This window comes from Tremella mesenterica (assembly GCF_000271645.1).
Source record: "Tremella mesenterica DSM 1558 unplaced genomic scaffold TREMEscaffold_7, whole genome shotgun sequence".
NCBI classification, from domain to species: domain Eukaryota; kingdom Fungi; phylum Basidiomycota; class Tremellomycetes; order Tremellales; family Tremellaceae; genus Tremella; species Tremella mesenterica.
In genome coordinates, this window is record NW_006711231.1 from 521263 (window position 1) to 535889 (window position 14627).

Genomic DNA, 14627 nt, shown 5'->3' on the forward strand with positions numbered 1-14627 from the left:
CCACCGGAGCTCTCGAGACTCATGCGAGTCCCACGCGATATAGCTCTTGCCGTCCGGCTCTCCACAATCCCCAAGGGCACTCCTGTGGGGAAATCTGTTGCTCAGGAAGATACAGGAATTGGATTGGGAGAAGCGCAGGAACTGACGTCTGCTGAGGAAGAAGAACGATGGGAAGCAGTCGAAGAAATGTTTGACCAGCTGGGTATGGAGTTGTTGGATGAGACTAGGGTGGATGAGGATGATGAGAGACGTGAGTGGAGTTTCCTACGTCTATCATCTCAACTCTCCTATTCACTCGTACTATCCCTCTCAGATGAAAAGACACAAATTGTCTACATATCCTCAACTTCTCACAATCTTTCACGCTTGTGATCTCTTGCCCATCAATCGAGAATTTCAATGTTCTGTACTCAAATTCGGCCAGGCTGCATGAATCACGCTCTGTACCAGATGACAAAGATAAAAACTGATGATAGCCATTCCGATCCATGAAAGAGTTCGAGAGACTCTAATGACACATATGTGGCCAAATATGAGTATGAAACCTCGTCCTCGACCAATCTTTAATCCTTCAATATTAAATCCCCATCCTTCTTCTTCTTCTTCTTCCTCCTCCTTATCTCAACCTCTTAACGCCCCCCAACCCGCAAAATCACAAAGTTCAATGATGGAAGATGATCAAGATGATGATACCTTCCCTACAAAATTCAATCCCCCTCATCGAGTACCGACTCATCAACCTTCTTTACCCCTTTCACCAGGATCTGCCGAATTTCCAGATATCTCAGAATTAAAAGCTGCTTTAGGTCTTTCTCATAATACGAAAGATCATATTCCTTCTGCTGCAAGATACTCCCCTGGTGCATTCGGTGGGGATGTTCTTGATGTACCAGGATTCGTTCTCGACAAAGGTGGAGAAAAACCTTTAGTTCAGCCAGAAGGTATGCTATTGAGTTTCGATCTTGACGAAGATGAAGATGAAGTTGAAGATTTGGAGGTGGTGGGACCGGGAGAAGAAGAATATGCAAGATTAGAAGATTGGTTAGAAGAGGATGATGATATGTTTGGACCTGTACCTGCTGTTCAAAGACAAGAAGATTGGTTAGATATGGATGATAGAGTATTTTCTCCTATCATCGCATCTATCGGTTTACCAAAAGATCTTTCTTCTCCTCATCGTTCAGAGTTGTATGATCATCCTTCTTTGGTCAATAATCAAACACAAAATGTTGAGAATGATGATCGAAACATAGTTCATGTCAAACATTTTTCTCAAGACACTCTTCCGTCCGTTCCCAAACCCGACTTGAAGCAGGATCTTTCAAAAGAACAACCGTCCGTCTCACAATCACCCCCAAAGTTCAACTCTCAACTCCCTCAGCCTCCCAAACCTCAGGAGAATCAACAAGAATCCCCCATTGATGCTCAAGGTTTCGAAGACGATTTCGCAAACTTCATCTCCGCCCCTCCAGCTCGTGAGATACCATTACAAATCCCCCTCGACCCCACTTCTCTTCTCACACATCTACAAACTGTCCGAGCGGAGTTATCCATATTGGGTGAAGGGGAAAGAAGGGAAAGAGCAGCTAAAGAGGTTGTTCGGGTCATGAGGGGTATGGGTGTGGATATGGGGGAATTAGGAGAATTAGAAGAGTTGCTAGACCTGAATGAAGATGAAGTGGGATTTGAAGAGATGAACGATTTTGATGATTCGGATAATGTAGATTTGAATAATGACGATTTTGATGAGTTGGATGGGATACGCATGTCTGGTGGGATGGAGCATCTTGGAAGGGATGATGGGAATTTAGGAGATGGACAAATTGAGTCGGATCATATTCGGGTTGCGTCAGGAAGAGATGAGATAGATAGAGAAAACGGATTGAAGAGATTCGGAAATGATCCAGTAGATGAAATAGAAGGTAAGTTGAAAAGATTAGAAGCTTTGGAGAATGCTTTGGGGTGAGAGATATGTACATGCATGATAGATACGTTAATGTGATCGTTCCTGTCCCATCTTCCCTTTCACAAACCTCTACTGTCAATGTACAGTGTGTGAGGTATATACACCCTACTCGTATACGGAATATGGAAGATTCACTTTCACGAAAAGATTATGTCATCACTTCGTCCCTTCGCCTCTTGGCTGATGAAATCATCCCTCAATTCGATTGATCTTCAAAGCCGTTTGATATTGGACAATCTCATATTTGGTAAACGGATCATTGAGGTTTGGTCATATCCCTCACTCCGGGTTCACTACCATAAGCTTAGTCCATGAAACCGCTTCTTCAACCCGAGGCAATACGATGCTCAACCCTTCCTCGTAGGAGGATTGTCTACCAACACCACAGCCGTGACATCTTTGGACAACGCCAAGGAAGCATATCAGAATACGAAAGAAAAGGAGAGAAGAGAACAAAGAAGCAAGAAAAGCAAGAAAAGCGAGAAGCAGAGTAAATAAGGTGGAAGAAAGGAGGAAACAAAAATCATATGCAATAATACAGAAAGCACGAAAAGTTAGAGAAGTTTACCTCACCTAAAACTCAACATTCCTCCTTCTTGCATCAACTCCACAATCTTTTCAGCTTCAGATACTTTCATCACTCCTAGGACTTTATTCACTTCGTCGAGTTTTTCAGTCTTGAGTGCTGTTTGTAAATTCGAGGAGAAAGAAGTGAAGATTTCCCATTTATGTTGTAAGAACGCTCGGACCTATGGATCAGTGATCCGATTTAGGTATTTCGTCCCCTTTCCTGTAAAACAACGAATGATTCTCTACCAGTAGGAAAAGACAAATGACGGATGCTGATACATTCAAAAACGTAGAGGCAGAAGCCGAGTTGGGTGAAGAGATCTCGTGAGAATATGCTCGGGAGAAGATTTAGTCAGGTAGGGATGTGAGAGACGGAAAAGACCACAACTCACCTCTTCAATATCCAAAGTCTCCGCTCCTTCTCCCTCAACCTTTAATTCAGCAGGAGGAGGTCCATCAGGGATATTAAACCCTATTTGCATATTAGGATCTTCAGCTACTAATTGAATTTGTTCTCTATCTTGACTTTCCTCAGCCATCAATTGTTGTGTACGGGTTTCGATACGAGCGTAAGTCGATTTAAGATCTTCATTGAACATCTTGATGGACTGCGGATTACGGGATATCATCCTGATTGGTCAACATATATGGTCTTTCTCAATCGACTCACACCAGCTCTCAGTGAGCGTCAAGTGATGTAAATTGTCGGAGAAGTTGAAAGTGGCGGTGGGGAGAGGAAGTGAGGCTCACTTCTGGAAAAACAATCCTACGCCATTTCTCCCCAGTTGTCTACAATAATTAACCAATAAACTCTGATGCACACATCGTTTTGCCAAAGCCTTATCGCCTCGTCTCTCAGCATCGAACGCCTCACCGAGGATCGCATCGTGGGTTTGCTCAGTAAGTACTGACGAGTCTTTTTGAATGAAGGCGTAGGACTGTTCAAAGTCCCCAATAGGGATCTGAACGAAAGCTCGAGCCGCGGAGGAAAGGGTGAGGTCGGTTTCGTCGTCGGTATCGTCTGATGATGGTGGAGCGACGGTTGAAGACTATCATCAGTGGACTTCGGGAACCACACAGTAGGAGAGGAGTCCTAACATGGGCAGTGTTGAATGTATCCGATATGGACATGGGTGAGAATACAGAAGCAAATTTCATTTCAAATGAGATATCACTCACACTTGCACCAGGATTCAACACTTCTATAGTCTCCACTTTTTTCGCTTCCTTCTTTACTGGCTTAGGTTTATCCTCCAGCGGACTAGGCTTTACTTTCACCACAGAAGAACTATCCCAACCTTCATGAATGTCCTCTGAAGTGATCCTCTTCTTTTGCTCTTGTTCCTCCTCCTCCATTTCTTTCTTCGCTTCCACATCTCTTCTATCCAGTAACTCCAAATGCCAGCTCAGTCTACTGACCAATGCATCTTTGATCTTAATCGATTTGGTTTCAGGTATTACTCCCGTCGCCCAATCTGGAAGGTTCATAGTATGTTCCACCTTCTTTTCTTCGAATTTGACCGTACCGTCTTCGATCACAGCTCCATCAGCGATGTAAGCAGCTTCGAGAAAAACATCTCCCAATAATTGTCCTAACATCTGATCGTATGTAGGCTGATTGGGCGCGTCGGTAGGTGGTTTTTCCGGCGAAGGCTGTTCTTTCATGCGTCGTTGAACAGCCCGGAAATGGTCGACACCTTTCTCTGACGTGCCGACCAATATGGCCTGTATACGTGGGCGAAGGACAGCGTTGAGAGCGAGTTCAGTTTGTAATTTCGAAATCTTGAGTTTTCTAGCTTGTCGTTTCTCATGTATATCCCGTTGTTTCCATCTGTGAAGCATAAGCTCCTATACCTTTGAGGAACGCAGCAAAACTCACCGGATCATACTCTTCTTGTCGACGTTTGGATGCTCTTCAATATCGGAATCGTCTGACAGCTCGAGTCTGTCCCATTTGGAGTAGTTGAGGGGCATGATGTTGAATAGTGTGTGATGTTAAAGCGGTGTGAAAAGGGTAGTTGTAGTTGCACTGTACGAGATGAACTTTGACGTGTCGGTGGAAAGTGGTCGAAGCGGGGTAGACGGCGATGTCCGCTTTTACCACGTGGCTCCCCGCGGTGGGATGTGGCACCGTCGCACCGCTCACTTACTCTGTCGCCCCCCTGTGCATTCCCTCATCGATCATCAACCTTGTGCCCAACATGTCAATCGCCTTCTCAGATCCAAAGCTGTTACCCACCTATCAAGCTATTATAAGTGGTACTGCTGACTATGACTGGGCTCTATTCAACCAAACTGCAAATGAGCTGAAAGTACAAGCGACCGGAAGTGGGTTGGATGACCTCGAGGAGGAGTTCATGGATGGTCGGTGAGCTGTCCTTACTCAATTCCAGCTCGTTTATCATATTGATCAACAGGATTCAATATGCTTTTGCCAGAGTTAAAGATCCCAGCGTCAGTCATGCATACTCATAAACAATCCAAAAAATGGGCATTGACAAGCAGAGCAATCTTGATAAATTCGTCCTCATTGCATGGTGTGGTGAAGGTGTTCCCGAATCACGAAAGGGACTCTTCCGTACGTCCCGTCACTCTCATGACTAGGCTACAAGCTGATTATAAGATACACACTTGAGTCAAGTATCCGGAAAGCTCCTCACTGGCGCTCATTTAGTCATACAGGCTCGTTCAGAGGTGAGCTGGCCGGCTTGGACGGGGAACGCAGCTCATGTGAGCCAGCTCGATGTGACACCAGCGCATATACATAAACGTATACAAGAATCTTCCGGATCAAAATACTCATCTTCTGCGGCAGCTCCTGCGCCTGTCGCCCCAGCTAAAGTCACTCCAAGCTATAGACCAGGTCAAGGTTTGGGTGGTACTCAAGGGAAGGTAAGCGACATCTGAGTCCAAGCTAAAAAGTGTTTACTGATGTACAGCCTGCGACCGTCTCGGCACCCGCTTCGTCATTCACCAGGACAGTCCCAGTGGTCAAAACTGCCGCGCCAGTGGATCCCACCCCTCCTCCACGTCCCGTAACTCCACCTCCCCCTCCTGAGCCAACCCGACCTGTCGCTCCACGTGTCGTGTCCGCCGCAACACCCGCCCCATCTGAAACCGCCAAACCAGTATACGACGACCGCATCGCTCCTGTAGGTACAGCATACGAGCCTGTCAAACTCGCAACACCTGGAAAGTTGGCCAACCGATGGAATCCTGGTGGAAGTACCACTTCAGATTCTCCGCCTTCAGGAACAGGAGCGAGTATCAAAGACCGCATGGCTGCGTTTTCGGGTGGTGGCACCACGGCGGCACCCCCTCAACCTAGCGGGAAGAAACTGACATGGTCCGAAAGACAAGCAGAGGCTAAGAGACAGAGAGAGGAAGAGGATAAAAAGAGCGCTGCTGCCAGCACTGCTGTGGGCCTTGGAGTTGGGGCGCTGGGAGCTATCGGAGTGGCAGCTGTTGCTAAAGCAGCCTTCTCTGAACCAGAAGCGGAACGAGAGCCTCCCGCAGAGATTACGCCTCCTCCACCACCACCACCCCCGCCGCCTGCTCCCTCCTCTCTTCCAGTAGCATCAAAGGCAATCCCTCCCCGTGCCCCATCACCAGGTTCAGACGAGGAGAAAGAGGAAGACGATTGGGACGCCCCACCACCTCCACCTCCTATGCCTTTCCGTCCCGAACCTGTGGTGGACGAATTTACACAAGAGACTTTCGCTCCTCCACCACCACCTCCGCCCCCGCCTCCTCCCCCTATGCCTTCTGCTGATCCGGTGAGCTACCTCCGACTATGTGAACAGTAGCTTACGAAGGACAGCAATTGCAAGAGCTGGAAAGGTTGAAGACTGATCTGACTTTGGAGGAAGCACCAGGTGCTGGTGCACCTCCACCAGTACCGCTGGCTTCGAGACCCGGTGCGACTACAGCAGCACCCACCGCGCCTGCTGGGAAGATGGCAAGGGTGACGTTTGAGTATGAGGTGGGTGTATACTTCCGTCATTGAAGATCTTTCCTATCAGTCTCAGACAGTAAGCTGACAATCAGGCTCAAGAAGAAGTAAGTCTTCAAATGATTGACCTTCAAAGTGAACTAATATATTAGGGAGAAATATCTCTGTTGGAAGGCGAACTTATCACTCAGATTGAAGAATTAGACGAAGGATGGTGGAGTGGGACTAACCCTCGAGGCGAATCAGGTCTCTTCCCTAGTAATTACGTGGAGATGGAAGAACACGTAGAAAGTGTTGAACAAGAAGAACCAGAAGTACCTGTTGCACCCCCAGCTCCACCTCCTCCACCTGGCGCTGCTCGCGCGGGAGATGTAGATGAGGGAGAGGTGTATGTCGCCGCGTATGAGTGAGTGGTGATCCAAACTCATTTACTCTTCACTGTCCACTATACAACCCGCGAACATTCATCCTTCCTTTGTCTGTTCCCTGAACTTCACTCGTGGCCCGTGTAAAATCATAGCGGCGTTGGGAACATAGCGGAAGTTAGTGGCTAGGGGGTTAGAGTGACGATGATGCGTTACATGTGAGCTGGTCAGCTGACACACAGTTATGCGGCTCAAGAAGATAATGAAATCTCTTTCAACGAAGGAGATAGAATAACCAATGTTGATAAAGTCGATACGGATTGGTGGCAGGGTGTTTGTAATGGTAAAGAAGGTTTATTCCCTGGTATGTGGTTATTTCTCTTCATTCCGATACATTCTCCCGCACCTTCATTACGATATCAGCCTGGATTATCATCGTAGAGGACGCATACCGTTCCCTTTAGACTTAGCGGACCCATCTAGTAGGTGATGAAACTAACGACATAGCGGCGTATGTCGAGCCAGCTTGATAATATCTTCGTTCGGAACTGTGAATACAAATGTGATGCATGTTTCGTTGATCTTCTGTCTTGTCCTCTCCCATGTCATACCTGTGTCCAATAAGAATACCCTCTGAAGTCTGATCAAAGGGATTAGCAGTGAAAGTTCATGGAATGAGTAATTTTTGACCGATACAAAAGACTGCATGCATGGATATGGCTCTGCCCCTCCTCGTGCACACTCCCTCGCATCACCTACTGCTGCTCTTCTCATCCTCACCGGGAAACCAACCCCCACACCAACGACCTAATGTCCATGTCCCGTCCCTGAACCGGTGTAATCATACAGACTGAACCCGGGCGGAGGTGGAGGAGGCGACATGAAAGCACCCATCCCTAAATTTGTCGAACCTTGTCTCTGAGGACCCATTCCTAGACCTCTTTGACCAGGAGTACGATTATCTCCGTTATTCCCCATTGGTGATGCCCATAAATCCGTACCCATATTACCTAAAGCTCCTAATGGTCCAGCAGAAGCAGGAGTTGACCATCTGTCTCCTGCACGTAAACTCGTGGCCGGTGTGCCCCATTGAGATCTGACAGGAGCTCCAGAACCGATATTACCAAATGGACCTGGTCCCATGGATTGTATCGAGTTGGCGGAGAAAGAGTTCATATCGTGCGAGGAAACGCTAGACAAACTTTGACCCATTGGGACGGTGGGTGCCTCCCATGATGTCAACGGAGCAGGGATGATAGGTTTACGTCTGGTATTACGAGAGACTATCTCATCATCTTCTCCTAAAGCGGCAGAACCAAGAATTTGAGTGGGCATCCTAGGACTGGAACGATGTTGGTGTTGATGTTGATGTTGGTGATGATGTTGACTGGAAGAAGCGTGATGATCCGTTCCGATGGGTTGGACTTGATGATTATTCAGACTTTGATGAGGATAAGGTGATTCGGTGTAACTAGGTCGACCGATGGGTGCGACGGAAGCACGTCGATAATCGTCTATCATATTGTCCACTTCGTTGGATGGTCCACCGACAGGTATGGATCGAGGTAATTGACCGATAGGTACCATGTGTGGGGAGAGATCATCAGCGGAGGAGAGTCGACTGGTCGGAGTTCTAGATTGATCGGGATATCCTAACCCTATGCCGATTGGAGCAGAACGGAGTGCGTCGTATGCCTGAGCTTGTGAGGTGGGTAAAGAGATGGGTCCACCAGGGGCAGAAGATCCAGGTGCCAGTTGGAAAGATGATTGTGGCTGCGTAGGTGGGTAAGGACGAAAATTCGGTGGAATAGCGGTTTGAGGAGTTCGATTGACACCATAACTCACTTGACTCGCTGGTGGAGGGAAAAAGTTCGCTTTGGGTGCAGGACGGATGGGTGCAGATTTGACAGGAGACGCTTGTGAAAGAGGAGGAGATGGTTGAACAGGTTGACGGAAAGCTGGTGCAGAAGCTTGCAACATAGGTTGAGATGTGACGCCGTTCCATGATCCGGATCCAGATGCGGATCGTATGGGCGTAGGCTGGACAGGCGTTCTCATAGCTTGTTGAGCGGCGGCGGCAGCAGAGGCAGCAGCGGCCAAACGCTGTCTCTCCTTTTCCTTTTCAGCTTGTAGTTTCGCAGCTGCGGCAGCTCGTTCAGCGGCCTCTTTCTCAACTCGCTCACGCTCTTGTTGAGCTTTGAGAGCAGCAGCAGCTTTCACTTCTTCAGCCTTTCGGGCTTCTTCAGCGGCTTTGGCTTTCCGGATCTCCTCTTGTTTCTCCAACTCACGAAGTCGAGCCTTCTCAGCCTCTTCTTTGGCAATGCGTTCCTTCTCTGCTTTCTCCTTGGCGATTCGCTCCCTTTCAGCCTTCTCAGCTGCAAGCTTCTCTTCCCTTTCACGCTTTTCACGTTCTCTCGCCTCTCTCTCTTTCGCCTCACGTTCCCGCTCACGTCTCGCCTTTTCCTTCTCTTCTTCCTTCCTTTTCCTGGCCAGCTCCTCCTCCCGTTCTCGCTCTTCTTGCTGCCGCTTCTTGCGCTCCATAGCCACCCTCTGCGCCTCTTCTTGCGCTGCACGTTTGCTGGCTTCACGTCGCGCCTTTTCTTCGTTGAGTTTACGTTGCCGTTCCCTTTCCTCGGCCGCACGTTGAGCACGCAGAGCTTCAGCTTCGGCGGCAGCGGCTGCCTCTCGGGCTAGCTTCTCTGCCTCTGCTTTCTCCTTCATGGCTCTGTTGACTGTCAGCATTGCTCCAATCTGTTCGGCCTGTACACAAACGATGAGTGGGGTTCATAGCAGGATGGAAGAGATGCGAAAGTATACACACTTCTTCTTCTCCTTCTTTTTCTGAGCTTCCTTGGCCTTTTTCTCCTCTTTAGCTTTCTTGCTGTTCTCTTCGTCCTCCAGAGCCGCTAGAAGATCTTCTTGATGTCTTCGTGACTGCCGTTCGAGATAAGCATCATATACACGTTTCTCAAACATTCGAGCTGCGAAGATCTGGAACATGCGCATGCCCTCTTCCATTCGCTCATGCTCTGTGAGGGGTTCGCTGATCGTCAGCCTTGATTCATGCATGTCGGATCGATCAATGGTATTGGTGGAACGTCCTTTTCCGCACGGCAGTAGTAGCAGGAGAGATTTGCTTGGTGGGCGTAAAAGATAAAAATCGGTGAAAGAGGAAAGGATGAAAAATGTGATGCTCAGAGGAGGGACTCACTCGAGGCCATCGTCATCCTCATCATCAGTCTCAGCTTCAATGTCCTCAGCGTTCATCTCCTCTCTCTGAGCACGGCAGAGTGACAGTTGCTCCATCATTTCGACAAACCTTGAACTATCGTTCTTCAATAGGTCATCGGCAACTGTAAGGACACCTCCTCGCACTCAGCTTCAGCACAAACGGAGAATCGTAACTCGTCCCTGCTCACCTTTGATATCCGCAAAATTTGCTCCGAACGAATGAAAATCTTCCCCTGTCCCAGCCGGTCTAGGCACGGGCACTTTTGGTGGCAATTTACGAGCCGGGCGAGTGGATGGAGGATGAGGATCATCGATTTCGTCCCCTGCGTCCGCTTCGTCAGAGACGACATCATCTTCTTCTAGATCGTCATCTTCAAAATCGTCCTCGTCATCATACTCGTCACTCTCGTCCAGATCGGCGGCGGAAAGCTTTGGGTCCGGTGCACGATGATCAAGTTTGACAATCTGACCATTGGCATCTACCTCTACACTACCCGGAAAGGGTCCGGCACCTGGAGGAGGAGGTATTTGACCTCTTGCGGCAGCTCGTTGATGTTCAACTTTTGTCTCCATCTCCGTATACCAGGCCGTGTACAGAGCTTGGAGCTCGCGTTCGACTGTGGCTTTCTTTCGACCGCATACCGCACATGCACAGGAGTTACGTTGTTGATCTCGCATCTTTTGCATTGTCTCCTTCACTTCAGCACTGAGCAGTTCCCGCCGTTGAGCCTCGTTGAGCTCGAGCCAGAACTGCTGTATCTGCACGCGTGCTTCAGGAGAGGTCTGCTGCCACACTTTGGGTGGCGGGGCGCTGGTTGTAGCTTTGCTTTTCGCTGGCGCCTTGGCGGGAGGAGGGTGATTGTGGTGCGTGTGATTGTGAGCAGGAGCGGTGGCTGGTGCCTTGCCAGCTGCTCGGGCAGATCGCGGTGGATTGGTGGTGGACGCCGGGGTGCTGGTCATGGGTTGTTTGCCGGCCGCTCGGGAGCTAGGAGGGAGCGGTGCGGTCCCAGGGGCAGGGGCTGGGGGAGGGGGCGGAGGATTGAGAGCAGGTTGGGTGGGGAGTTGAGATGGTAGAGGCGGTCGAGGAGGTTGCTTCACCGCAGGTGGAGGTAGAGTCGCAGGAGGAGGATCCGGCATCGGAGTCGCTTTCTTCTTTTTCTTGTTCTTTTTCTTTTTCGGCAGATCTCCATTTGCAACGACATGTTCCTCAGCCTCAAAATCGTCATCGTCATCCAGATCGTCGTCCCTTGCATCAGGGTGAGGATGAAAGCCAAGCTCGTGGGCTAAACCCGGTTGAGGATATTGCCGTCCGTTTGCTCCGGTCATGTAGTTCGACCCAAGACCGGTACTCAAGCCCATTCCTTGACTAGCGGCTGACACTATACGTTGTGCCATCGAATACAACTCCCTTTGCTGACCCTGAGCCCCCTTTGGCGCATCACCGTTGGACCTTCCTTGGAGAGGGACGGCGTCTCTGACGAACTGTCGGATATGCGGAGGCAGCGAAGACCAGTAAGCATCATCATTGCCAAATTCGGGATCGGCCATTCTCCTATACAACTCGTTGGCTGCTTGTACCAAATCCTCGTGAGAGATGTTGAAATGAGCCAAGGGATTACCCGTGATCGGTGCGCTGGCCTTGAACGATCCCACCGAGTAGTCGAAAGATAAGGGGAGGTCGAAAGAGCTCTGAGCTGTAATGTCTACGGCAGGAGGGAGAGGTACGTCGTCGTAAAATTCGGCGTCGTATTGAAGATCAAGAGGATAGGCGCCAGGAGCGAACAATTCGGAATCGTCGGGATAGCCAGAGTCGAGAGAGTCAAGCTGATCAAGATGGTCTCTGTGGGCCTCTGAATCGGATAAGATGGAAGAGGTTTGTGTGCCTGCCTGAGCCTTGGCCTTCTTTGAGCGCTTCTTTGCGGACTTGGAAAGACCAGGATTAGAGGTGAGGGTCGCTGGTTGGGACATAAAGTGAGAATGAGGAGACTGTTAGGTATCAGCCTAATCGATCCCATTCTTCATTTTTCCCACGATAGTCTTTGACCTTTGATATACTGACGACCTATTACTCCCTCGGAATGACAAAAATCCGAAGTTTATGACATATGGAATGGGTCTCTTTTTGATGTTCGATCGAAGGCTGCGCCCTTGACAGCATCCCGAAGGATTACCCATAGGCATGCAATATAAGGTTGGGAGAGAATGGGATGACGGCACTCACCTCTGTGTCCTCAGAGTCTCTCTTGTGATTACTGCAAGATTGATAGGATGCTCGTAGGTGATCCAAGGGGCAGATAAGATGATGTGTGATGATGCTGTAAGAGGAAGGGAGGGGGAAGGGGGGCTTGACAGAGGGGAGAAAGAGGATGTGCTGTCGAGAAGTGTCAAGTGACCCATTCCTCGCCAATCGAGAAAACTCCGATAACCCCGAGACGAAATGCCACGTCATGGTTCTCACTTGAGAGTTGCCCCGCCCTCCACCTCTCCCGTCCAACGTAGGTCCACCCATTCTCTTCCAACAGTCATCAACCATGCAATGCTTCACCCCACTAGACGGCTTCTCAGTAGTTCATTAACAAGTGGAAGGCAGCCGCGAGTATCTGTTTCTCAACCCACACCGTACTCTTGGGTACCTAGTGATGGACTGCTCGAAGCGGAAATCAAGGCATATCGTGCTTCCACCGGTCGATCCTTGGTTCAAAGACACATTGCGATCAAGGAAAACATCACATATCGTCATGCACCGACAACATGTTCATCTTCCATCTTGAAAGGTTTGTACCAGCTAGGCCGTTGGTAAGCTACGGCTGATTGTCAGACTTCAACCCAGACTACAACGCAACATGTGTCGAGTTATTGCTCCAGCAAGGCGCTGTCATCTGCGGCCAAACCAAGATGGATGAGTTTGGCATGGGGTGTGTCCGAAATCTGACTCCTACCAAGGCTAATATGCTAGATCCAACACCACCCATCTACCAGAGGGCTATACGCCGGTGTATAGCCCCGGAGCGCCTGTGGACGATGATGCTCCTCGATCTGTAGGAGGCAGTTCTGGCGGCTCAGCCGCAGCGGTGGCCGAGGGTAGTTGTTGGGCGTGAGTAGTCGTATTCTGCGCTCCTTCTTTGAAAACGAAGATGATCATGTGATGTTGATGACCAGAGCGCTAGGCACAGATACGGGAGGGTCTGTTCGACTTCCAGCCAGCTATTGCGGGGTAATCGGACTGAAACCGTCTTACGGACTGATTTCCCGGTATGTCCTCGAACTCACTTATCCAGCTCAATTTCCGTCCATCTAACTTGAGGTATTACATGTGAGATGGATGTCACTCACGACGTCAGATTTGGTGTCGTCTCCTATGCCGATTCGCTGGACTGCGTCGGCATCCTCGCTCGAGATATAACCATTGCCTCTCAAATCTTCTCCACTCTCAACCACCCCGATCCTCGTGACATGACCAATGTATCATCTGTGACTCGTCAACGTGCACATACACTGCTCATTCAGCACATCGAAGAGATTCAACGGCATGGAGGTACAACAGGCGCATTACAAGGGTATCGCATTGGTATACCCAAACAAACTCGTCTGCCAAGTCCTCACCTGACGATCCCATCTGAGCTTATAGGCTATCTGGAGAACCAAGGAGCTACTGTGGGGTCTGTTGACATACCGTCCTGGACCAAGACCCTCCCGGCGTATTACGTGCTGGCCAGTGCGGAAGCTTCAAGTAATCTGGCTCGATATGGGGGAGGATTCTTTGGATCTGCTCAACCGGACGGTGAGGACGGCAGAAGACGAGTCAGAACGGAAGGTTTCGGAAGGGAGGTGAAGAAACGTCTATTAGCGGGAACTTACGCTTTATCGGCAAAGTGAGTTTAGCCCATAGTACGACAGAGGAAGATGCTGACGAGACAAGTCAATTTGACAATACCTATCTCAAAGCCTTATACCTCCGACGAACACTTCGACGAGAGTTTGACTCTATATTCCGTATCCCTCATTCGGTCCGATCTTATCCGTCCGTGTATGAATCTGCTCCTAACTCCGACACCACATCTTCGTCACCACGCCCTTCATCCACCTCGACAGCAACGTCTGCTTCAGATGGCGTCGACGTGCTCTTACATCCTACGGCTATAAGTACGGCCCCGCCGCTGTCGCAGACTCTTTCATGCGAGTCCGAATACGCTCAAGATCTCCTCACTGTTCCTGCATCATTAGGCGGTCTGCCGTGTATGAGCGTCCCGGCCGGTGTTGGTTCCGATGGTTGGCCTATCGGTATGAGTGTGAGCAGTCAATGGGGAATGGAAGAGTTGGTATTTGACGTAGGGAGGGTGATCGAACAATGGGGTAAAGGTGAATGACAATCCATGATGAACCCTTCTCCTCGGATGTGTGTGTGTGTATTCATCCATCACTTCCTCCAGGGGGGCCTCTTGCATGAACAGGCTTTCATGCATACATTAATGTTGTTATCGTGAATCACGGAGTGAGGTCATCCAATAGAGGTATCATCTTCCTTCTCACCACTCCCAGTATT

At 49.4% G+C, this 14627-nt stretch overlaps 4 protein-coding genes across 4 annotated transcripts; 2 read left to right on the forward strand and 2 right to left on the reverse strand.

Annotated features, from left to right (window-relative positions):
- Positions 1-2222: 2222 nt before the first annotated feature.
- Positions 2223-4510, reverse strand: TREMEDRAFT_31687 (uncharacterized protein; the record flags this gene model as incomplete). The annotated part of the gene is made up of 6 exons (XM_007005225.1): positions 2223-2259; positions 2540-2715; positions 2929-3166; positions 3287-3585; positions 3716-4367; positions 4416-4510. The coding sequence occupies 6 exons, from the start codon at positions 4508-4510 to the stop codon at positions 2223-2225; spliced, it is 1497 nt and encodes a 498-aa protein (XP_007005287.1).
- A 203-nt stretch (positions 4511-4713) lies between these two features.
- TREMEDRAFT_71871 (uncharacterized protein) lies at positions 4714-7437 on the forward strand. The gene is made up of 11 exons (XM_007005500.1): positions 4714-4904; positions 4954-4990; positions 5042-5114; positions 5160-5230; positions 5276-5428; positions 5476-6312; positions 6357-6518; positions 6584-6595; positions 6641-6894; positions 7096-7217; positions 7361-7437. Exons 1-11 carry the CDS (start codon positions 4738-4740, stop codon positions 7381-7383), a joined length of 1911 nt encoding a protein of 636 aa, XP_007005562.1. The 5' UTR covers positions 4714-4737; the 3' UTR covers positions 7384-7437.
- A 111-nt stretch (positions 7438-7548) lies between these two features.
- On the reverse strand, positions 7549-12052 carry TREMEDRAFT_74127 (uncharacterized protein; the record flags this gene model as incomplete). The annotated part of the gene is made up of 4 exons (XM_007005501.1): positions 7549-9578; positions 9675-9896; positions 10065-10221; positions 10273-12052. 4 exons carry the CDS (start codon positions 12050-12052, stop codon positions 7661-7663), a joined length of 4077 nt encoding a protein of 1358 aa, XP_007005563.1. The 3' UTR covers positions 7549-7660.
- A 542-nt stretch (positions 12053-12594) lies between these two features.
- TREMEDRAFT_39574 (uncharacterized protein) lies at positions 12595-14561 on the forward strand. Its single transcript, XM_007005277.1, has 6 exons — positions 12595-12858; positions 12903-12999; positions 13041-13178; positions 13244-13336; positions 13426-13956; positions 14004-14561. The coding sequence occupies exons 1-6, from the start codon at positions 12621-12623 to the stop codon at positions 14449-14451; spliced, it is 1545 nt and encodes a 514-aa protein (XP_007005339.1). The 5' UTR covers positions 12595-12620; the 3' UTR covers positions 14452-14561.
- The last annotated feature ends 66 nt before the right edge of the window (positions 14562-14627 follow it).